The 25,682-nt window shown below is 37.4% G+C and overlaps 1 protein-coding gene across 2 annotated transcripts in view; it reads right to left on the bottom strand.

Moving 5' to 3' along the window:
• Positions 1-25,682, bottom strand: part of PREX2 (phosphatidylinositol-3,4,5-trisphosphate dependent Rac exchange factor 2) — a 173,365-nt gene that overhangs the window by 117,679 nt on the left and 30,004 nt on the right. For both annotated transcript variants that reach the window (XM_071420634.1, XM_071420644.1), the window contains 5 exons: positions 11,232-11,303; positions 11,033-11,155; positions 9,169-9,273; positions 6,343-6,444; positions 4,498-4,659 (listed from right to left, as the gene is read on the bottom strand). In XM_071420634.1, coding sequence (XP_071276735.1) covers positions 4,498-4,659; positions 6,343-6,444; positions 9,169-9,273; positions 11,033-11,155; positions 11,232-11,303 — 564 coding nt within the window. The remainder of the gene's footprint in view (positions 1-4,497; positions 4,660-6,342; positions 6,445-9,168; positions 9,274-11,032; positions 11,156-11,231; positions 11,304-25,682) is intronic.

The following is a 25,682-nucleotide window of genomic DNA, read 5'->3' as shown; positions in this document are numbered from 1 at the left end:
AAGCTGTCCCTCTCAAGGCTGCAGTAACAAATGAGGGGTCAACCCTCACCCCAGAAGCAGGTGAGACTTTCTGCTGCACAGCTAAAACTGAATTACACTACCAACAATATTCTGGAACAACAAAACCTTCTGATACAAATGTGTTTTCATTAAGCATTCACACTGAAACTACCATAGGAATTTCCAATATAAGCAACTTGAACTTGAAAGCAATTGCTATTTCAAAGTTTTCACGGACATTTAAACTCAGTGCTTGTAAGAGGAGATGACAGAGCTGCTCAGCCTAAATGTAAAATCACTACTACTATGCTATTCATGCTTCTGTATATTTAAAGTACCTGCAACTAGAAATCATGGGCTATTTTCAGTGAAACCAGTGTTTTTGTAATCTGTCAATTTGAAAATGCCATGTATTATAGAAACAAACCTATTTTAATCATCTTCCAACAAATCACATAAACAATTTGGGGGGGGGGGGGGGGGGGGGGAAACAACCTGCAAAGCAGGCTTATACTGTGAATCTAGACTAATTTTGCCTCAATCTGTCCTATTTGAGTCACTAAAGACTGTACAACAACCCTCTTCTGTGGGGAGCACCCCAACAAAAACTCTGTGTCCTTTGAGAATAGCTGGTATGGCAATTAAAAGCCCATCAAATCTTGGAGCCTGCTGGCTATTTAGGTATAACTGACTTCTGATAACCTTTCTGATAACCTTTGGCTGTCAGTCAGACACCTATGATTCGAACTAAGGAAACAGCTCAGGTGAGAGGTCTGAAATGTGGGCTACCATGACCATATCAAAAAATAAAAGCACTGGAAGAAGAGAGACTGTATCTCAGGTAAGATATTACTTGATGACATGGAATCACATCAACAAGTAATATTTGGAATGGAAAGGAACAGAATACCCCATGCTACTGTCGCTAAGTGGCCTATGACTCATATTGGGTTGTTCAGCTTCCAGCTTACAACAAATGCAACAATTTTTTCTTCTCTTACTGAAACATCCACGCAAATTTTACTGACAGACTCCTTGAGCTGCTGAGCCATTCTCCAACTGAGACAGCCACCTACACAAGTTCTGAATTCAGGCCAATAAATTAAACCACTTAGGAAATTAAGTGAGAAAGTCATTATATTCAAAATCCTCTTTCTTGAAACAGATGTTCCATTTTTTCCATGAATCCGTATTTTTATCATAATAAACACAAGCTTCATTTTATGACACTTAAGTATAGGAATTCAAGTCATGCTTTGATCAGATTCTAAAAATAGTCTTTATTTTTTTCCCTTTCCTTCTAGTTGGGGCCAAGCAATGTGCTAAGCATTTCCTTCTGGAAGGAAATCTCCAACAAGTTTGCCTCTTTATTTTCAGCATTGCAGAAAACCAGATGTTTATTTAATTAAATCCACTCTCAAACATTGCATTCAGGAACTTTTTTTTTTTTTTTTTTTTTTTTTTTTTGTAGTTGTTGTTGGGAATCTTTCAAATACTGTTAGCTCATATACATGTTCTGGAATTCTTACCATTTCAAGGACTAACCTTACACTATGTCTGAAAAAGATGCACATCTTAAGATCAAGGCAATTTTGCCAGATTGTGCATCCTGTGGTTGCCATATGATATCAAACCCAATCAGCTAAAATACAATAAACACCACATAACCCTACTGCAAACATCCTATTTTAAGACACTGGCACTCTTTCAGAGTTCAAGCACACGTGAAACCCTAAAATGAAATCTAGGAAGAGTGGGGATGGAAAAAATAAAACAAAAAACCAAGAAAACCCACCAAGGCTGGTAGGAAATTACTTTGTTACAGAGTAGAGACTACATTCTGAGCAAAGGGAGAATAAGTCTGTTTCAAATGCTTATGTCCATACTGCTACCATTCCTCCTTTATCATTACCTTTGCTCATTAACACATTTCCAAAAGGAACCATATTTCCTACCATATGTTTTACCTAGAATTCAGAAGAAACTTAATGCAGGAAAGGGCATTCCCTGTTCAGGGATAGAGGTTTGAGAACAGTAAGTTCTTAACCAACTTATATGACTAATAATGCATTGAGTTAATAATACTGTAACTTTATACTTGAGTGTGTTGATTAAGAAGGATTTGAAAAATATCTATGACTCAGACAATGGAAGCAAGTAGAAGAATTTTAATCACAGTAGTGCAGTAGAAAATTTAATTGAAAAGTTAAAAATAATAGAAGGAATAAAGTGGTGATAGACAATAAGGATTATTTAGCAAATTTCTTTGCCATAAAGTATTGAGCACTTAACTTGCAATTGCTCCTATCATGACCTAAAGAAGTTATCACATAAATATTTAAATGCTGAGATACGCTAACCTTCACAACTTACTGCTTCACAAGTTACTGTCAAGCTAATTGTAAAAATAAACACATTTTCACCTAATCTAAAGGAGGAGCTGTTAAGTGATGTTAACTAGACCTCATCTCTATTGGAACATTTAGAATTTTACTTTATATTAGTCCCCTCTTTTTTAAAATCCTACAAACAATACAATAGCATTTGCTTTGAATTATTTTCTTTTATTTCAGATAAAAGGTTACAAATAAGTGCAGAAAGTCATGTCTGAATATGGACCAGCAATTATATCACTTTTCTACTTGCTAAAACTCCTTCTCATGATGAACAGTGAATTTTAGTGGTATTTCATAATGACCATCCTGTACCACAACATTACAGTGCACTGAGCTCCAGCATGATTTGCCAGAAATGGAAAAGCAGTTCTTGAAAATGCCTCTACACAAGGAAAAAAAACATCTGAAGTGAAACATTTCAAATCACACAACGCACTAAAGAAACATGAAGAATTTTTATTAAAGTAAAATTAGTCACTTAATCCACATTTAGAATGAACCAAATCTTCCTACACTACTCAATTAACCACAAACCAAAGGTTTGCAGAAGTCCACTGATCAGGAGATTTCACATGGAGCATACAGGAAATAATTATGTGGTGTCATGGGTAGTATTTAGGGGGGGGTCTTTGTCCAGATCTATGCTCCTTTCAGACGGTGGCTTGTTCTGCTGAGCCCTTCTGGATGACAGGGGAAAGCTAAATCCAGTACTGCAGAACCAGAGCACATCCTTAGGCACACCAAAGTTCAAGAAACAGCAGGTACAGTAAAACCAGGAGGTGTAGGGAGGGAAAAAAGCCATGCACAAACTATTTCTTATTTCTGCTTTTTTACCTACTACTACAAATATCTACTTAAAAGTTGTCTATTCTAGTCAATGTTCTAATTGTTATTTGTCAGACTTTGTGGGGAACTCTCTCAGTAAAAATTCAGACTGCTTTGTCTTGAGGCTTTCTTTGCTTCAGTGTCACATCTGTGTCCCATCCACATCCCTAACCCTTCCTTTCCTCGGCACCCTACAAAGGAAATTTCCCACTATATAGACTGAGGTCTTTCAGTACCAGGCTAACATGCAGCAAACACATTTTTCTTGCTACATCTCCCAGTCTGCAAGCCTTCCACAAAGCTTAAAGGGATAAAACCTCTTTCTCCAGTTCTTAAGCAGCCTTCTCAGGAAGAGAAGTAGCATATTTAAGCGAAGTACTCAAAAAGCAAAGGATTGCTTCCATGTTAAAATCTGCCTCTTAAAAAGCCTGTGTATTTTTGGTTTTTTAAGTCAGTTTTGAATATGGTTACACTTTATTTGTTTGCTTTATATTTCTTTCATTGAAACTTCATTTGTGTTTGCCTTCCACCCCCGTGCAATCAGCTCAGACACGTCAATACAAAACAACCAAGGGAACTTAAAGATACACTCTTATCTTACCTGCCTTTCCATATGAACTAATTATAGTGCTCAGAATCGTTCAAAAGGAAGATTTTGGTGCTACAACTACTTAATCTTTTTGTTTTCTTGGGGAAAGCGTGGCTCTTCTGGTTACTACTTAAAATTCTAACTCAGAACCAGATCTATGGTTACTTCACAAAACTTGGTTGGAGCACTAAAGTTCTTCCATTTGCAAATCATTAAAAAGCCCTACAAATCTCACACAGATTCCATTGAATGTGTTTAAATTAGTTTAGCTCACCCAATATCAAGAGACTACCAACAAGCTGACAAAAACTTACGGGCTCAATGCTTAACCAATAATAAACAATATTTTTCAACCAGACAAAGTGCTGCTAGGCCAGCGTAGACAGCAGTAAAATAAAATCAGCATTTAAATTAGGATTTATAAATGTGTCTGTGTGCACAGATATATGTTAATACAAATGCTAAATAACTATCCTCCCTCAAAGTCTACTATTTCATACAACATTGCTTAGTCATGGAAATGGAAAACTTAATTTACAGAGTAGATCTCAAAAGCTGTGACTTCACAGAACTGGGGACTTGACAGAACCTCAGGATCACAAAAACAGTGCAACACATCATTGGGGGAAACTGACACTCCCCCCTCAACATAGAAAGCAAAAAATCTTATGACAGTAATGACAGTACCTCCCATCCTTCAACGTGAGACTGCCATTCTTCCAAAAATTCTAATTTTTCCATTTGTCTCTTGGCCTCATTTATGTTGGAACAGACAGCTTTCATGGCCTGGAGAGCTTCCATTAGGGCTGCATAGTCACTGTGCTTCCTTGGAGTTCGCTTCAGTAATTCCTATTTAGACACAGAAAAAGGGAGAAAAAATAAAAGGAAAAAAAAGAAACCAGTCTTTGATCTCTAAAGGTCCATTACAGGAGACTTAAACCAAACCAGCATTCAGAAAGAAAATAGCCAGTCTTCTCTTTTACTAAACAGAAAAGCAGTAACCCTTCTAAAATGGTCCTAGTAGGACACTAAAACTCAAGAGTAACTAATTATTAACAATAAATAATCATCATGATTTAGGAAGATTTCATTTCAGCTACTTTCTCCTCCAACAATGTTTCTTCATGTTGAGCTTTGGGGTTTGGGTTTGTTTGTTTTTTACACTCTGCAGGATACAACTGTTCAAGAGCAAGGATAACAATTCTGCTTAAAAAACCAGTAGTCCTCTAATGTCAAAATTAACACCGGCCTTTCCTGCAACTCAGGGCTGAAAACACATTCCTTTAGCTGCACACTATTGTTTAACCTCATGCAATGCAGCAAAGCAGTGAACAATAGCTTAGGTGACTCACTGATTTCAGATGTACTGGCAGCAATGCTGACAAACAAAAGTGGAGCCACCAGCATTTGTTTGAGATTTCCCATCTCAAGCTACCAACTCCCCATTTACAGCTGGGCTGACTGAGAACAGCCTTCAGCAAAGCCCTAACCCTGCTGCCACCACACCCTGTATTTAAATTTTCTTAATATATTCATTTCATTGCTCTAGAGTAATTCATTCGTCATTTTTCCCTGTTTTATCTGTATGCCTTTCAAAAACAGAATAGAAAAATAATTTCAGAATAGACCAAGGGAACTGTAAAGCCACAGCTATCTCAGATGACTCACACCTCATTGTAATGATTATATGTTTAATCTGTTTAAAAAACTTTTTTATTCTTGCCTGTTTCTTACTTGGTTTTTTTATGTCATGCCTCATAACTGGCAACTTTGCAGATCAACACTCACACATGCATTGTGAAAAATACTGTCCAATAGTCATTTTTCAGGTAGCTTTTAGAGTAGAATTTGCTCTGGTTTTCCTCTCAGAGTTTGGAACAATAAGCAATACAAAATCTTAATTTGTTAAGCAATGACTTGCTTAAAATACTTACTTACTTTCTTGTATTTTATTTCCTAAGAGAGTAAATTACAAGTCCAGATGTTTGAATATCTAATGTTTATCACCACATTATCATTTTTCATTTATTTAAGCTGTCACAATATGATAGCAATAAACATATAATTGTACATAAAACCATTTACAGCACCTTACTCCACAGTTTTTCTTGTGAAAAAATCCATTAATATTTTTCATTTTCAGTTTGCTGATGGTAAATTAGCATCATCCAAGTACACCACCCGCAAACTCTGCTATCCCAAGCATTTTAAGCAAGGGCATGATTGAACCCAGCTGAAATTAGTCTCATTAAACTCTCCCAAATGGCTCACTTCTGCCCAACAATGGGGAGGCAACCTTACAACTACAAGCAGAACAGAGCTAATCATCTCAATCCAGCCAAGCTCCTCAGTTCTTTTAATACTGATGTCAGAAGACTTGCCACCCGCTTTAATGGGAGCAAGGCTGGGTCCAATATCTTAATAAAGAGATAATTCACTGCCTAGGAAGATTGTTCCTGGGATTCAGAAACATGCTTAGCAACCAGTTTTATACAGGAAGTATAAAGTCCTCAATAAAAATCTTGTGAGTACCTTCAAAAGAAGGGGATACTTGCATATTCTCTGTATTGGTGTCACTAGATATCCCTCCAGGGGTACATCTGTGTTCTTGCGTCCTCCAAGGAGCATGCAGTTCTGGAGAGGGAACAGGTTCACAAATTATTGAAAAATCCCAAGAAACTGATCAGAAATAAAGACAAGAGCATAGGTATACAGCAGTGTTTGGCTAAAGTATACACAAACTGTGTAAATATATACATAAGGAGGGAGGTTTGCAAGACTGTCAAAAGTACAGGCTTGAACATATGCACAGGCTATCACACATGACAAGTCAAAAAGGCAGAATTCAGGCCTCTCACATTAGTACCTTCTTCATCCAGTCTGATGAAGAGGACTTTTTCTTACAGTTTGAAACGAAAAATCAGTAAATAAAATGCTCAAGATATGCTTTCAGACTTCAACAAACAAAAATAAAAATATTTCAGGTTGACCACTACAGCTCATGCTGTTTCTAAAAAGTGTTTGCAGCATTAAGTAGTATCAAAGATGGTTTGAATGTTTGAATATGGCCATCGTATTAACATTTAATTTTTTGTTACACATCTCAAAAAAACCATGTTCTATTTTCATGCTTCTATATTTAAATTTGATGTGAAATGAATAAAATATCCTGAAGTCATGGGCAAAAGGTTATGAAAAAGTTTCAACGAGACATTTGATTATGGAAGCAGAGAGTAAATTAAACATTGGGTGGAAGTACCCAATAAAAGTAGCTGAGAGAGAGAAAAGAATAAGGGCTTTTGGGGATAAGAAAACACACAAAGCACATCACAGCAAATATTTGGAATTGCTGGAATTAAAGTCTAAGTACATAAAGACCTAAAGTAATGATGACAATTATTTTATGGAGAGATCAGAAGGAATTGTGATGCAATGCATGAGATAATCTCAGCTTCAAAGAACAAGTTGCCTAAACTGAGGACACTAAAGAAAGGCAGTTTAAGGCAGCCAGATGAGATGTTGTGAGATGTTGACACAGGCCACAGATCTGGATGCAGACACATTGTTGATGGAACAGAGGCTGCACAACTGGCTGGCCACCCAACACACCTCTCCCACAACCAATGCTGCCAGGCAATCTCCACACCCACTCTTAAGTCTCTGCTTTCTACTCATGCTTAACCACTTTTGGCTTATCCTAAAGGATGCTTTAGCCTAAAGGATTTCACTTCCAAACACAAAAGCTTTACTGATAAAAGATAAAGATAATACTGATAAAGATAATGGCAATGCAGACTATAGTTGTTATAACAACTGCCTCTATATTCAAAGCCTCAAAAGTTCTGGTTTCAGCTCCCAGTAATTTATAGATAACCACAACTCTAATGACCTGAACCCTTTGGTGTGCCCAGAAGGCTTTGCTGTGCTTTCAAATCATGCCCTAAATCTACAAGGAACCCAAACCAGATGAGAAAGACCTCTGCATGTGCCCCAGGGCACCTAAAACTGACACACCATGAACTGCCACAATGGCACACTTGGCTTCCTCTGTCACTAAACAAGCTCTTTGTAATCTTTCTCCAGTATTTTGCTTTTTGCCTCTCTAGTCAGCATTCACTCTTTCTTCTTTAGTCTGGCCATGCTGCTCCCAATACAAGAATCACACATATGAAGCTCCCCAGTTTGGGACAAAGTGAAAGATATTGTGTCAACCACTGAGGAAACATAGGACAACTTTGAAGCAGTTTTTAACTGTGAATCACCATTTCTGTGTAAGAGATTCTTAGCAAAAAGGCAGTTGGTGCCTCATGTCACACAGTATCTCCCACAATAAGGAAATTCCCACACTGCTCATTAACTTGGCTGTAAGTAAGTGCAGCTGGGGAGTCAGCTCTGGTATCTTTCAAAGCATCAGTGTGATGCAATAGGACTTGACCAAGAACACCATCAACAGCAGTAATGAAACTCTACTGCATGCTAGAAGTAATTAATAAAATTAACTGAAGACTTTTGATACTGTCAGCGTTGGCAGAATCTTCCTTTCTCAAACACATCTGTGATGCTTTGCTGAAAGAGTCATTTGTTCTCCAGTCCCAAAACACAATGATCAAATATCAGTCCAAAATTTGATAGCATATCCATGGACACTTGCTCAGGTATTTAAGTTCCAATATAGTAGACCACTCATTTCAAAGCTGAACTTTTTACCACAGGAAACTATGGAGGAAACACAAAAATCATTCCACACTGTTTCCTGCTTTTAACAACTAAAGTCATCTATTAGCAAACTCAGTATTTACATGAAAATTTGTTTTGCTATTGAAAAACCATGAGGATATCAGACTTAACATTTCCAAACCCCTCCTTACTTGTCTTATAAAGCAAAAGACTACTTGTGGAGCTGTTTCCTTCACCTTGGATTAAGTCAGCATCTAAGATTACAATGGCTACTCTATGATCCATAACAAAAGCTTTTTCTGTCTGCAACAGCACTGGCTGTAATAGCAAAATGTGGACCTCCTCTCCAGAAGTTCTGCTGAGTTCTCCAGTTCCTTTCTACAATTCCTCTCCCTATCCCTCCTCATCTATTTTATCCTATTCTTTGTCCTTTCTAGAGAGTCACACCCTTGTATCCTGGCCAGTATGTTCAAGGTACACTGCCTAATTCTGTATTTTCCACAGATCCAAGCAAGCAGTGAAAATATGATTTAACCACCCCCTTCTTCTGGAAACACCACCCCCACCTAAAATTGTCTGCTAACCACTTGCAGGTGTGCTTGTACTTGTTACATGGTGGACATAAAAAAAAAAAAATCTAAAAAATACAAAGTTAGAAACATCAACTCAAAGTTTATTTACCAAAAGAAACGTTCGCACTGTTCTTATTTTGTTCAGGTCAAGAAGAACTTTCTGTGCCTTCTCGTGGTTGCTACAGTACTCATCATAGATACGGAATTTCTCTTTCTGCAGAAACAAAAAGAGACATTGTTTTTCACTTGTCATTTTGGCTTTTTTTAATTAATAAAACATGGAGTGAACCCTCTGCAAAGCTAATATGGCCTTCATTCTAGCAAGTCAGCTCTTCTTCATACATTTATTATTTGAGGTCTAGCCTCAAATTATGAACAGTCTGGAAGTACCACTTGGGAATTTCAAACACAGATTCATAGAAAACAAGGTCGAAAGGGACCTCGGGGATCATCTGGTCCAACCTTTCTTGGCAAGAGCGTGGTCTAGACAAGATGGCCCAGAATCCTGTCCAGTGGAATCTTAAATGTGTCCAATATTGACAAATCCACCACTTCCCTAGGGAGATTATTCCAATGGCTGATTGTTCTCACTGTGAAAAATTTTTCTTTGGTGTATAATTGGAATTTCATCAGAAGAAACTGGTACCCATTACCCCTCCTATTATCCGTGTGATTCTGTAAAATGGGAGTCTCCATCTTTGTAGCCACCTTTTAAATACTGGAACATAGTGATAAAGTCTCACTTAAGCCTTTTCTCAAGTCAGCTCCTGCAGGCAGCCACATGGAACACTTCCCATGATCATCCTTGTGGCTCTTCTCTTAAACCTGTCCAGACTGTCCACATCTCTTTTGTACAGCAGGGACCACAGAATTCCAGCTGAACACAGAACTCCAGCTGTGGCCTAACAAGCGCTGAGCAGACAGTGATAATGATCTCTTTATCTCTGCTGGTGATGCTCTTACTGTTGCAACCCAGCATCCTCTTGACTTTATTTTTTTTGTCACAGCAGCCCACCCTTCAATCATATTGAGATGGTGGTCCACCAGGACATTGATGTCCCTTTCCATAGAGCTGAGCCCCAGCTGGATAGATTCCAGCCTGTGCTGCACTCCCACAAACACACAAGATAAAAACATACATGAAGAAAACGCAAAATGAATGGCTAATTTGTTGACATTATTACCCAATTTGCTGCTAACACTTGTTTTCAAATATGATCAATTTTTCTGCAAAGTTAAAAACTGATGTTACTCAACTTCTGCAAATTATTTCCACTAACCATGAATAGATTTCACCTGCCACAATGAAAAATTAAAGACTTAAACAAATGGGACTCTAACCAGAGATAACAATGAAACCTGGACTTTTTGTTAGGTCTACAACTGAAAGCAAACAAATTTGTCTTCATTTTGCAAAGCTCTGTAAGAGTAACATCCTTGTTTTGCTCCAACAGGAAAAATAATACTCCTAGAAACCAATTACTACAGGACATACAAACACACTTGTTTGTAAAGGTACTGCAGTTGCTGGAAATAAAATAACAATCCAGAACCATGGAGGTATTTGATCCAGTATATACAATTCTTTACTAAATATTCACATTTTTGCAGAGCACTAAGGGGGAATAAAAAGATAGTACTACTCTTGCTGCATGCAACCTTGTACCTCCACCTAACACACAGGAATAGCTTTGCCCAAGTTGCAAGGCTCAGTTTGTCAGCCTGAGCTGATCTGGTGAATATAAAAATGATGCAACCCCACAAGTGTCATTTAATATGTTCTTTCTTCCCTGCCTCCCATCTCTTTTTTTTTTCCTTGGACATGACAGTAACCAAGAGATGAACTTCATTATGCAATCAAGCCATAGTTAGGCTTCATGACTATGTACCCTTATCCTGATGGTAATTAATAAAGGCAAAAAAATAAAAAAAAAAAGATGTGAAAAAAAAGGCCGAAATAAAAGATAGCATACATAATTCAGAAAGCAGGTTCCAATTTCATGCTGTGCATTAGGTTCTGGTTGTAAACAGTCCTCCACAAGGGACAGGAAGTTTTTGTGAACTGCAAGAATATCTTCAATATTTGAAAACAACATCTGCAAAAGAATAAAACATACATAAGTGAAACATCAGACACAAAACAGAAGAAAAAAATGCAATTAGGAGACTAACCTTAACTGTTTCTTCTGTAACATTTTTATCCACTTTGGCTGCAGCACATTGGATCATTCGGTGAAGAAAAGCCTGCAAAAAACAAGACAAATAAGGAAAAAGTTATTTCAGGAAGACTTGAACAACTTCTGGCATGTTATGCTTTAATTTGTTTCCCAAACTGGATATAGAGCCAGATCAGAATATTATTCAGAATTTAAAGTAAGCTCTTTATTTATAAATCATTTAGTAGTCCTGTTATTCTAATGTAATAGAAGACCTATCTACACAGTGTTAAAAAGAGTAAAATATTAATGAAGCTGAGAAACTGAACATTCTCTGAAGTACCACTTCCATTCTGCACTCATATTACAATCAAGCAAGAGAAAAATATACTACTTTTCAAAATCTCACTCTATTACTTTACAAATTGAGCACAAGACAAGCCAAAAGAAGATGCTAATTTCCAAATTAAACTAATCAGGAGATACTATTATGTCATGTAACTTTTACCATAGCAACCAAAAGTCAGATTTCAGATACATTAATAATGAAACTTATTGTAAAGTAAATTGGCTTAAACAACAGTCAGCTGCACCTGGTTTTGCATAATGAAAACTCTTCTGTCTTGCCTCCCCAAGAACCTAATCCCCAGTGATCAAATCAGAAGTTAGTATTGCCACCAATGAAATACCAAAATTGTAAGTTTTCTTTCATTTTACGTTCAAGAACGGGACAGAAAAAGATGTGTACAGTAAGCAATTCCTAAAGAAATAAATATCTCAAGTACAAAGAGCAGAATTAATTTTCATTAATTCATTTCATTGCAAAGGATATTGGTATGTCCTAAAAAGTATCTACAAACTGTAGACTAAAATCTTACATTGATAATTCTTCACACAGACATGCATATTCTTCAGTCATTAAAACCTGGCACCATGAGTGCACAAATGTCATGTCTTTCATAACCATTTAGCTCCAAGTCACTGTGCATTGTACACTGTACATGAGCTCATCTAAATTCTGGCGTGGTGCAAATTCCATAAAAGAGGCAATAAATAACCCCTGTGTGGAAAGATAGCAGTCACAGCAGCCCTTCTTGCCCTCTGCTGGGACTTAAACACTTTCATTCCCAAGCAATGATCCTTTCTCCGCTGAAGAGGACTATGTAACTGGCATTACACATTTTTATTACTGAAGAGTCAAATCTAGTTATCCAGGACATAAACTGAATTAAGTTTGGAATACTGCCAGCACACTGTATGTTTCCTATCACTCTCTACAACGATGTAGATTTTCTAGTTCATTAAACCCGTCTTTTTCCTGACTATTTGTGCTTCCTTTTTAATGTTTTACTGGTGCTACAAAAATGCCATTAACTCATTTGCAGCAGTTAACTGATGGTGGACGACAGCTTTTACATCATTCCTTGCTAAGAATATCCCCAGGGGTTATGGCAAATTTGCTGCATATATTATCTGTACAACCAATCCCACTAAGAGCGAAAGCCTGCATGACTCTTAGTTAAATTTTGGAAGTTTTCACTAAACCATGCAACACCATTAAATATGCTTTAGAATCAAAGAGGAAAAAATAATTATAAGAACTACCTCTGAAACTCACATCTATTTTTATTATCTGTAATATCTCTCTGTTCACATTATTTCCCCATAGACCAAACATACTGCTCATCTGCACTTATGTTATCTAAGAAGATCTTAATTTCCTGTAACTCTGAAGGAAGGTGAGCATGGAGCTGGCTGATAATGAAACTAAGAAGGAACTGAGAGCTGAGGCATGAGTTATTCCCAAGTGATTCAAGACACTAGATGGGAGTCAGGAGGTCAAGAAGAGAATATATCAGCTGCAATAAACAGTTGTCCAAGCAGCACTGTCCCAGACATCACATCTGCAGAGGTTATCAGAAAATAAATCCAGGAAAATCCAAACTTTTGCAGAGCCCAGACACAAATCACTAATTAAGGTAGGGAGGCCTGGGACAATTTCAGTCCCTTCCTGTAACTTCTTGGAAGCCCCTGTAATATTTTGCTGTACTCATTCTGCAGGGGTAGTGTGTCTGGCGTGAGGCCAGATTTTTCCCTAAGATTGCCAGCTGTTCACAGTATCATGGAACCAGAGAATGGCCTATAGGTTGGAAGGGACCTTAAAAACCATCTAGTCCCAATTCCCCTGCCATGGGCAGGGATACCTTCCACTAGAACAGATTGCTCAGTACTCCATTGTTCTCCCTATCAATGCAGATTTGCTTCCTGAAAAAAAATCATTATGCTCTGTCTCAAAAAATCAATGCATGTGACAATTTGAATTTTTCAAGCACTTACATGAAGTTCTACAAACTGCACATATTGTAAAATAATTTGAATAATTTCACATTTCCTAGAAGAGTAGTGTTAAGAGAATTCAGGGGAGCACAGGTAGGGATGGATGTGTCCACCTCCAAGGCCGATCCCTGGCAGACTTCATCCGTTGTGGAGTGAATAATGCAAAGCATTGATGAAACCCAGGTTTCCAGGACATAAATCCCCTTATCAATTCCCTTCCTGGAGCACAGAGACACCACAGACCCCACACACATAACACCTCTGCACTAGTACTTTCCCAGGGAGAATGGACAGCCATCATCAGGCAAGAGGATGGAGAAGTAATTGGTTTTTTTTACAGTGTAAAACAACCTCAATCCAGCACTGCAACTATGAAAAGACTAATGTCTCTGAACTCATATAAACACACAGGTCTCAGAGAGGGCTGACTACTCAAAAAAATCTCCACAATTATTTAAGCATCAACAGAGGGCAACCATAAGCATTTCTGCAAAAATTAGCAGACAGAGAAAAAAAAGGTAATTTGCAGACACAACTGTAAGGAGGACACAGAAATTACAGATTTTAAAAGGAAAATATATAAGGATGGACAGAAACTACTCAGGAGCTGTCAGGTAATGGAAAGAAATAATTATATAAGCTTTTGAAATGATACCAGTAAGCTCTAATTAATCATAGAAAAAACGCATCTCTAAAAACATAAAAGTAGAATGGACATCTCAGCCAATTCACAATTCACTAAAGAAATGGACACATAAAAAAAACCAAAAAAACCAAAAACCAAGCCAAGAAGTCAGGAACTCCTCTGAAATAGCACTGAGTTCCTTCTAAAACTTCCACCATTACTTCAAGTATGAGACTCCAAGTCCACACTCATTACTGAGCACCACATGAAGGTGAATGAAGGAGCAAAGCAATTACAAATTGTAAGGAAACAATAGGACTGACCAAACAGCTGTAGGAATCAATAGTCATACATGATTTCCATGCTACAAAAAAGCAAAAAACCAGCAAAAATCACCAAAGTGAAAAACCAGTTCAACCCTAATACAATTACATCAGACATACATGCCAATAAATCATGACTCAGCTGCATTTACTACATCTTGCTGAGTTTACTGCAGTATTCATCTACATTAGTGTAGAAGTTTCATAGCACTATAACAAACACAGAGAATAAATATCTCTGTGCACTGCTGGATCCCAGGGCAATGTCACATAGACAAGGATCCTCAACTTCCTCAAAGCTTTCCAAGCAGATTCCAGAGTTTCTCTTAGGTTCATTTCAGTTCTTAATTTTCTAAAATAACAGCAGAGACATAGGGTATAAAACAGATTGCAATTCTCTAGATTTCCACCTTGTGCCATCAGCATTCTATCCACCTTGCTATAGTAGAGGGATTCAACCCTCCAGCATAGCAAACAACAATTCCTGGCACTCTCTGACAGCCAGACTATTGGTGATTTCTCTTTTAAGAGATCTCCATGCACCATTTCAGAGCAGCAGCTTGGCTGGCTACCATAAAGAGTGGTCTAAATTTCAAAGACCAGATGAAAAGCAAATATAAAGGAGGATGTTTGTTACCCACATTAAGAAAACAACACCCAGTTTTGTTTGTCAGTCTTTAGAACTGTTTATGGAAAACTCTGTCACTCTAGGAATATTCTTGAGTCACTCAGAGTGCCACGACTCCTGCCCCCACAAAGCTTGGCATTCAAATTACAAACCTAAACTTTCTAAAGGATCCTCCCAGAAACTTCATTAACATAAAATGGCATCTGCATGAGCAGCACACATCTGCTTTGGAGAAGAAATGCCCCAAAATACTGATAAAATTCTAAATATGGAGAGTCAAATGGTAAGAACTTTTATAATCTTTACAAGTCTGAAACTTGCAGACACAAACATGGGGGTCCAACTAAGTCCTTTGGAATAGGGGAGCAGCTACATAGGAAATATCTAAGATAATAGTTTAGTGCTAAAGTTCCCTGACTCCATTCAGGTCCTATTGGGAACATAAAAATGTCTCTATTTTTGGCTGTGACTCAGGGTCTCTGTACCATGGTGGTGTAGAGAAGAGTAATTCCCCTCTACCTTTGAGAAATGAAGTAAAGAATAATTTGGAGATGATTCCATGCTAATAATAGCAATGAAGCTAATTACATACATTGTTCATCTTACCTGCAAACTGTTACATACTTTCTGTACTACTCCCTGGTCTCATTCTTTTATCCTTTGCCTGGCATTGCAGTAACACAATACAGGAAGCAACGGGCATGAAAATGAAACCATAAAACATTGAAAATTCAAATTCAGAGAATTATAAAAGAATTTGTTCACGATTACAAGTAAACACTAATGGTTTTGCCTGTCTGCTGATCAGCTGCCATTTTGTGAGGCAGCATTTTTTTACAGAGAACACACACTGGGTTCCTGTTATGGGGATTCTGACTTCTGGTCTTATCAAAATAAGAGTTGCATTGTTTGTTGTTTGGTAAGTTTTTTTCCTTGATGGTTGCTCTGTGTTTTGTTGGAACAAAAAAAAAACAAAACAAAAACCTACCACTGCTACAGATAGCACAAGGAGCTGCCAACAGCACAAATGACTTCTCTGACATCTGGAATGAAATCAGGGAAAACAAAGAAGTCTGCCTGCAGAAGACTCCCAGGGCACAAAGAGTTTTTGCCTTCTTTACAGATAAAAAGTCCAGAAATTATGTCAGAGCTCCTGGATCAGAAAAGATATGTAACTATCTTTCTGAAAGTAATAATCCTACTTGGGATTAAGCCTATAAATAAATATTGGGTTTTATCTAAAAAAAAAAATTAAATAGTAATTTTTCCCCCTCAGAATTCTTTTAACAGCATTTCTACCCTTAATTCTACACTGCCACAAACAAAACCAAGGTGAAGTGCAAAAAACATGAATTTTTAATAAGGTAATTTCCTGCACATTTTCACTTTAGGAAAACCAGTTCAAGTGAAGTGCCCAACTTATCATAAAGCCTTCTGAATAAAGCTGTTATGGACATTAAAATTGAATACAATTTTATTTTGCACAGTGTCAAAGACAAAATCCTGTAAAGGGACGCACTATAAGGAAAACCTTTCTGTGCCTATGATAATAACCCCATCTTCACAAATTTAGAAATACAAATATGAAATACCTGTAGTTTCTACATTCTCTCTTTACATTCTTAATGTAACTGTAGGCATCTGGATGGTGGCAAATATTTTGGTCTTTTCACAATATTCCAAATGATCCTAGAGAGAACATGAAGATCTATACTTGGGAAGAAAACAGCTTTCTGTCATAGCTGACTAGCCTGTTGTGGCTAATTCAGTTCACAGGCATCGAGGTAGCATTTAGCACAGCAGTTTTGCACACTATAATTAATGCACATCAGAGTCCAAGTCCCAGAAGAACACCAAGCCAGTTTTGTTGAAGCACTTTTGTTTGATTTCACCACAAGGAGGAAAAACACAAAAATCAATAGAGAAGACTCCAGCAGCAGTAGCAGCTGTGGCAAACACTGTGTTCCTACCCTCCTCTTCCCATTAACCTGTGCCAGCAGCAGTGGCAGTAGCTGCTCAGGCTGGCTTCTGCTACTGAACAAAAGACTCTTCTTCTCTCTCCAGTGATTCACCAGCTGAGGCACCACCTGTTTCTCCCATCTTGCCTGCAGGACTGGATGAATCACAACCAGCAGCGAGAGCATCAGCCAAGGTCAGATACATTCTTTCTCCCTGCTGTACCTAGAGCTACTTTCAAAGCTGGCATCATATTCCAGTGCCTCTAAGTACAGAGGGAATAGATGAACAACATCTGCAATGTTTTCTATTCTAGCGATAATTTCTTTTCCCAATCTACCAAACAATCCACTTCTCCATTCATCTGATCCTAAGGGGAAGCAGTCTGTCTGAAATAGCATCCCTGACTTAAAGTAAACATGAATTCATAAGTACACACACAAATAAAGAAATGAATGCTTTGAAAAAATATGTGTCTTCATAATATTTTCATACATTATTAATATGATGACACATTTTGGGATAATCAACCCATTCTCCATCATGCATCTTTTTTTTCCTCTATCATATCAGAAAATTTCTAAGAGTAGAGCAAAATAAACCTTTCCTCATCCTTCTTCAACCCTCAATCACCTTTTCTGCGTTTTGTGGTCACTGACAGTATTTTTCAACTTTTTACTGGACATATTGTTCTTTCTTTCATGCACTTTGAGACTTTTAAGTCAGCGCCCCCTAAACTCATGTTCCCCACCTCAAAAATCACCTGAGCTTTCACTTTTGATCCCTTCCTTCCTTTCAGCTCCATTGCAGATGAAAGTAAGAGATTTATAGTTACAGTCCAGTTCCACACAGCCAGGCAGGATGTCCAATGTCTCCACCCTCTTCCTTGCACTGAAGCCATTCTCAAAAAGATTTAGTACAACCTTTTCCTGGCCCAGTTTAGAAGACATCTATTCCTTTTCTTCCCAGATGTCAAGAATCCTGCCACTAAAATAAGGATATCTAGTATCCTCATTTTGGAAGCCTGTTCTTCTGAGGACCAGCTGTGCCCTTGCTGGTCAACAGCAGTTTGGCTGATGAGTAACGATGGAGGCACTCGCACACTTGCAGTTGTGATCATTCCAAATCTCACCAAATCAGAGGCTGAGGTCTGGCTGGCTCACACATGCTCCTGTGATCTGATGCCACATAGAGCAAACTTCTAGAAGATCACCTACATTTTTGCTTAATTAAAATACAGCTTAACCAGAGCTTTAGTAAAAGGCCATATACTGGCAGAAGTGATGTACCCCCACCTGCAAAATAAGCAGAATGCAGTTTGTCTAATATTTTTAGCAAATATTTTATGTCACATGAATTGCTGCTAACCAAGCCTTTATCCTATTAAAAATACAAACAAGTTACATTTCAATCACCAAGAGAGGTTCTGGAAGGCAAAAAAAGAGATTGGCCTGACCACTTTGAATTTCTGAACAGTCTGTTGGGATTGCAGCAAACTGACGAAACAACAGGCATCCATATCAATAAACAAAATGCTTCCAGCATGCCAAGATTCCTCTTAATTACATTTTGAAGATTTTTCTGACGAAAAAGATACTCTGTAGTAAAAAACATTCACATGTATGTGGAATTCCCTGTAATTCCATAATTCCCATAATCCTATGGGTCCTGTTGGTGTATGTCATGGAGTGAATAATGTACTGCTAATCACATAACTGATCTTGTACCACTCCAGTTGAAATGGAAAAGAAATGACGTCTACCATTACAGCTTACTTCTCACAAAAGTCAGCTGTTTCCTGAATTTATAGAACACGAGGTTCTTGTTAGGAAATCCCAGTGAATTCAGCTGTGTCCTCTACTAGCAAACCAAAACAAGAAACTAGGAAACCTCAGAACAAGTGTACATCTGGAAGTAACAGTATGTTCCCATCATATTGCAATCACAATTAGAAAAGTATTCGTATGTTTGAAACCTTTATACTTCATACTGCAGTTTCTGCTTCTTTTATGCAAGAATATCTTTCTCTGTTCAATTTGGGGAAAAAAATCCTGATTTTTTCATTCAATTTTTACTCACAAAATTAGGATATTCCTAAATTATTTTTTTTAAGAGGAGAAGACCAATTAGGAAGAACTCAACATTCCTAGAATATTTTCGAAACAACTCTTTAATTCTACATAACAAATTTTATTTCTTTAAACAAATCAGTAATTTCAGGAAGTGTAAAAGGTGAGAAATACGTGAGAGGACAAGATGAGAAACACATTTGTCAAAAATGACCCCTCCAAAAGAATTATTTAGATTTTCCAGTTCAATTTAAAAATAATAGTTCGAAATTTCAAAAATATTACAAGGAAGTCATCCTCTGTACATCTCCTATATCCTTCTAAAGTCCATTAACATGTTTGAAGACCAGCATGAGTCTTTTCTGACTCAAAAATATCCACTAGAATTAAGAAAGCCATGATCTTTATTACTTATTATGAGGAGGAAACATGAAATAAATTTAAATTCTGAAAGTGGAGATATAATATGTTAAGTATTAATTCCTATTGTATCTGAATAAGGGAGGAAAGTTGCCTCAGCACCAATGAAAACAAATTATTTGGTCCTTTATGATTAATGCAGCTTATTGAAAAACAAACATTTTTACATATAAACCGAGGAAACTTGAAAATACTGACAGGCAATCATAATGGAAGCCCACCAACCCCTTTTTACATGCTTAATTTTCAACACAACACTTTTTTTCTAATATTGGAATGCACAGTCCTTAATTATGAAGTTATTTAATGTTAATATGGCTAGATGCTAATTAGGAATTAGAATGCTTGAGAGAGCTAAAATTTTTATTTTCAGAGTTGTACAAATAAAACGTACTCTCAAACACTGTTCATTGCCAGTTCTGGCTGCCATTTGCATTTGCACACGCGTGCCAAGAAAAACACGAAGGAAGGAAGAACATGAAACAGCAGTTTTCTTCCCCAATTTCAGTTCTTCACAAAGCCTGCAGGGAAGCTGTAGTGAGTATAGAACTTCTAGAAAGTGCTTGCTCCTGATCACAGAAAAAAGCTGAAACATCCCATTTAAGTTCTTTCCCAATCAGTAACAATCAGAAGGCTTCCCTTCTTTAGGAAATATGTCTTGGATAATTCCTATTGCTTGCCATTTAAACAGGTCCATATTTATATACTCATATGCAATGATGCCTCAGTTCATGCAACCATCATTTAATTAACACTGCAGTATGTTAAGTATGTAATGTTTTTCAATTTGAACCAGAATTTTCATTTATTATACAAATGATAAAATAAAGGAGAAAAGTACTAGTTTCTGAAAATTAGATGCCAGTGTTAGTTGCCTTAACTCTATTCCAAAATGAACACAATAATATAAAAATTTAAATTATTTTACATACAGCTTCATACAAACAAAAGGTTGTTGTATGTCTCTATTCTCTACCCTGAGCTGGTCTCATCAATTTCCAACTGCCCATAAGGTTTTGAACCAATTTCCATGAAAAAGCAATAATTAATATTATTTTTTAGACTATATTTGGTTCATGGGATACTTCAACTGTGCAAATTCAAAGAACAGTTCATCTTTTATTTCTTTACTGGTTTGATAACTATTAAAAAGAGTAGATGATAAAAAAAATAGCTCTCTTTTTCCTTTATGCTATACACAAAGCAAATATCTACACATCTGTACATCTGCTGCACATTAATTATACCACAGGGTATTTACATGCTAATCACCATTTACATCCATCAAAGAGGTTCCACATTTGAAGGATACAATGACCACTGAGGACATGATTTTAGAAAACTAAATGGAGCATCTTAACATCAAGACTATATGGTGAACACCATCTGAATTTATCCACATTAGCTGGATTGTCTTACTGTCAAATAAATTCCTAATTTCAAGAAATATGGACCAGGATTCTACATGCATGCTAGGGAGAAATAACCCCTCACTCATTCACAGGCTATACTTCTCTCACTGGTCCTTTCTTTTCTCCTTTTGCTATTCAAGCACAGAATCTTTTTTTGTCTTATTTAGGTTTATGGCCTGTCTTTGGCTTTGATGAGCTCCCAGCATAATTGCACAACACACTGCCCTGTTTGTGAAGCATGTGTTCCTCAGGAACACAGACTGCATGGCTGTTCTGCCCTTTTCATTCAATTTTATAGGGAAACAGAAGACAAAACCTGATTGCAATATCATTTGCTTTGCCTTCTTAATGAATTTTTTGTTCCAATGTTGAGACCCTAAGATGACACAGTTTATCATTAACTTTTCCTGAAATAAGAGCATCATTCTTTTAGGCTGTAATCAAAAACTTTAAACCATCCTCTGGTTGAAGCAGAGAGAAATAGGGATTTTTTTTTAGATATTAAACCTGTGAAAATACTACAAGGAGACTGTCACACCCAGTCAGTCCATGGGGACAGTCTGAAGGGTCACTATTTAAATTAAAAGGAGAATATTCAGCAGTCACAGCATCCTGCAAACCACCCTCCTCACCAGACCACTTGCACCATAACTGCAGACAAGCACAAACAGAGCACAGTGGTGGCAGATGCCATCTGTAAATACTCAACCAGAGTTTGACAGCACTGAATACTACTCATACCAGGACACACTGCTGCTTACCAAAACACCCACGTTGATTCCACAGACTGAAGTCTCACTATGTCTTTCTACATAAGGTCACATAAGGAAATGGAACAGTTTTTAATTCACATTTTTTACTGCATGCATTAATTTGTAAGCAGCTTCATGTTGTTGTAAGCAACATCCTTTCACTTCCCATTCTCCAAAGTAAAAAAAAGAATTGTCTAAACCATTCAAAGCACCAGATACCAGATTTCTAAGAACAACACAAGGGAACAATGGTGTTAGTGGGACCAGGAAATCAAGAAACCATAAATAAATATCAAATATTGTTTTCCAGCATCTTCAATAGTTCTGGATCCTGCAGTTCATGCTTCCTCTGGATGAGGAAATGATGTCTCTGCAGGTTTTCCTTGTTTCCATAATAGACTACTATAATTTGCCGTACAGGGGCCAGCCAAAGGCATTGCACTTGCAGACAGTGAGCCATGCAGAGGTTCATCTGCTGGGCAATAATAAAAGCTACTGTGACCACAGTCTCATTTCTGGACTACAAAGTGTTGCTTCTCCACTAGGAAGCCTGACTTATCCCTTTTAAGGAACAGGTTATGGGTGGCACAGGTTATGGATGGCACAACACATCCAAGCCATAGGACCACCTGAATGTCTTGGTAGAGATAGCTTGGGAATGAAGGTAAAATAGCTTCAGGAGCAGATCCACAGCTATGGAGTAGCTTTAAGAAGAGACCCAACCTCAAGATCAAGTTTCAAAGTCTTCAGTGTCTACATCATCCTGACAGAAACACCTTCACCTTCCTTCTTCCCTTAGATCGTACACATAGGAATGAGAGGGAGGCAAGCAAGCAGTGAGTGAGCAAGATGCTCTCTCTACTAACACTATTCCAGGCATTCAGTTTTCACAACTATATCAAAAATTAAGGAAGAAAACATTGCAGGAAGATGGGTTCACTTGAAATTATGAAGCACAAGCCCAGACAAGTAACTAATACTTCACACATACAAATGAAGCAGACACTACATTAACTAATTCTGTCAGAAGGAAGACAAAAGAAAAGCAGCTTGCTTGGTCTTTCAGGCTTTATCTCATTTTCTCCAAACTACCTGTTAAAAATTACTAATTGCTAAACTTTGATTTTTTCCAGCAGCATGTGAAAGAAACTGGGATAAGAACACAGGGAGGTTGCCAAATCCACAGTTAGAAACTTTCCACAGGCTTTTTTTTTTAGAAAAAAACAGAGTTTCATTTCAAAATATTTTTCTAGCCTCTTCTACTGTGAAGATTGCAGTGCAATAATTTACAGAATGGATGCTATCTCTATAGATAAACAAAACCATCATTCACAAGAGATTTGACCTTAACCCTCTGTCCTAAAATAGTATGGCCAATTACATAGCAGCAGCAGCCCACATCCTTAAAATATCTTAGTTCCATAATTCAGTCAAAGTTGTCATCTTGACTTCTCAAATTTGCTACAGACTGCAACTAACTAAAAGAATAAAATGTACAACTAAAACAAACAGCTATGTTTGTCAGAAAATAAATTCCAGCAACTAAATGGTGAAGCAGAAATATGTACTCTTGAATTAGTTGCTCTTGTTAAAAAGAAGAGCTCGAAAAAATGCACAAACTGAACTTATCATTACATCAACTTAAGCAATAAACTAAAAGCTTCCAGGAAGTTTATCATCCTGTTTGCTGACTATAATTTGGCTTGTTTTGTTTGGATACCATGTTCCTGTTCCTTCCACACATGTCCTCCAAATCAGGCAAAAGCACTGAAATGTCACTGCCTATACTCCAAACACTTACCCAGCCCATACATTTTGTGTTATAGGGCAGAAAAAGCTCCCTACTTTCCCTCAAATCTGAGGGAAAGAGCAAAATTGTGGCTCATTTGACTAGAGGGGGGTAACAAAAACATAGGTCAAAAAAGTATCCTAAACATACTGGGCATTTACTGACCCAAGCCAGTGCAAACATTTAGGTAACAGGATGTTAGTTTGATACAGTTTCATTTAAAGAGAAAATCACTGTAGGTCCAACAAACAAGAAGATTTAATGTTTACAAGAAGACCACCATTTGTCGGATGTTATGATATATTTTAATCCTATTTTTAGCATCATTTTTATGGAATTTCCTTTCCATTAATACTCTACTTCACCAGAATTGCCAGCAGCAAATGTGTAGAAGAGCACAAATCCAAAATACAGTGTCAGCACTAATATTGTCACTATCATTTCTGTGACAAGAATAACTCATTGATGACCAGCATGGGATACTGCTCACTACATAATTGATAATTTCCTCTAACTTAAGTGTTGTTTTTAAAAATCTGTTCTAAGTCTGGAATAGTGGGGTTATAGCTATCACACAAAACAACAGAAAAACTTAAATCTTACCCATGATTTTATAAGCCCTCTCTTGGTGATCACTTCAAAGTAACATCTTTAGAAACACAATAGCCATCAAAGAAAATTGTTCTCCCTTGTGTTTGATAAATCTGCTGAACAACATGAGTTCAAATATTAACATGAGATAAAACCTAATTTGATATTAGGGAACATTTCCTTTTCTCCTTTGCAGTCTCTGTCATTATCTACAAAGCACACTAAGCACACATCACATTTTACTCTCTGTGTAATGAAACTCAGCATCCAGGTCTAATAAGAGTGAACAGAAGTTTGATAACATGCAAATATTGCACAGAACCCTTTCAATCCCTGAGTGGACACATATCCATATAAAACAGAAATACAACAACCATTGCAACAGAAAAGCCTTCTAGAGATGCCTTCAGTCAGTGTTAACAACATTATGACAAGGCCTTAGAGCACAGAGCTGTCCCACCTGAGGGTGGAAACTTCCAGATGCAAAAAGTTCCAAGGAGGAACACAGGTCACAGGATCCCTTCTGGAAGCACTGTAAAGCTCGTCTCATTTTCCAAAAGGATGGCTGACATCCAGATATTGTTTTTCAACTATCCTTTCAGACAGCAAGGACACTTCTTTTTCACTGTCATTCAAAGAAATAAACCAAAGGAAAAGAGCACAATTTCCTGTCTATTTTTAAAAATCAGAGTTCACCTAAGGAACAAAGGTGGGTGGAGGCCCCAACACTACTGTGTCCTTCTAGACAAAAGTAAGTGCACGGAAGTAGGCAAGATTTAGAGCAATCAGATCATGCTCAAATAAAATAAGCCTGACAGAAATTTTTTTTTTTTGTTTTGAAAGTCTCTATGTGCAGAAAAGGTGGGCCAAACTGAAGCCAAATCCCAGGTGAAAACAGAGCTGCTCTTGGCTGAGCTATGCCTTAGGAGCTCAGTACATCAACACACTTTTTGAGGCCAGTGCAAGGAGTATTTGGAGGATCTAATGGCCAAAGCCATTTCCTGGTCATGTTGTATTATCAAGTTTTGGTGTACTTTCAAACAGAAAGGGGCTTTTTCATTTCAAAAATGAAAAAGCCATGGGCCTTTTTCATAGGCTAAAGCATGAAAAGGATCGGATCAGCAGAAAGATCAGACTGAGAAGTCAGCTAGAAATACACACCCTGTCTGTCACATAGCCTTAGTATGTAGATGGGTAAAAGTGAATGGCATAGCTTTATACAAATATCTACCTGTGCAACAAACTATGTTCAAGGCAGCAGGACTAAGTCATTCTCTAAATACCCCGCAGTAATCCCTGTATTTTTATTTTCACTTCCCAAGTCAGACATGAATTTTAAAAGATTTCATAACATGCTCCCTTTCAGCAAATGGATAAGTATATTATAACTGCACAGTGTCTCTTCTTACCAAATTTCTTCTGTACATGAAAAATACCCACTGCAAAATTCTGGATTACAGCATACTGTGAAACCAGAAGGGTTTCTGAATGTACCTTGCACAAGTCTCAATGCAGTGTTGTCAGTCTGGCAGCAATCCCAAAGCTACTTGACATTCTTCATTGAA

The sequence above is a fragment of the Agelaius tricolor genome, unplaced genomic scaffold (genome assembly GCF_023055355.1).
Source record: "Agelaius tricolor isolate 1412-34295 unplaced genomic scaffold, bAgeTri1.0.p SCAF_2, whole genome shotgun sequence".
Lineage (NCBI taxonomy): Eukaryota > Metazoa > Chordata > Aves > Passeriformes > Icteridae > Agelaius > Agelaius tricolor.
The sequence above is the reverse complement of the archived record's forward strand: the minus strand, read 5'-3'. Positions and strand labels throughout refer to the sequence as shown.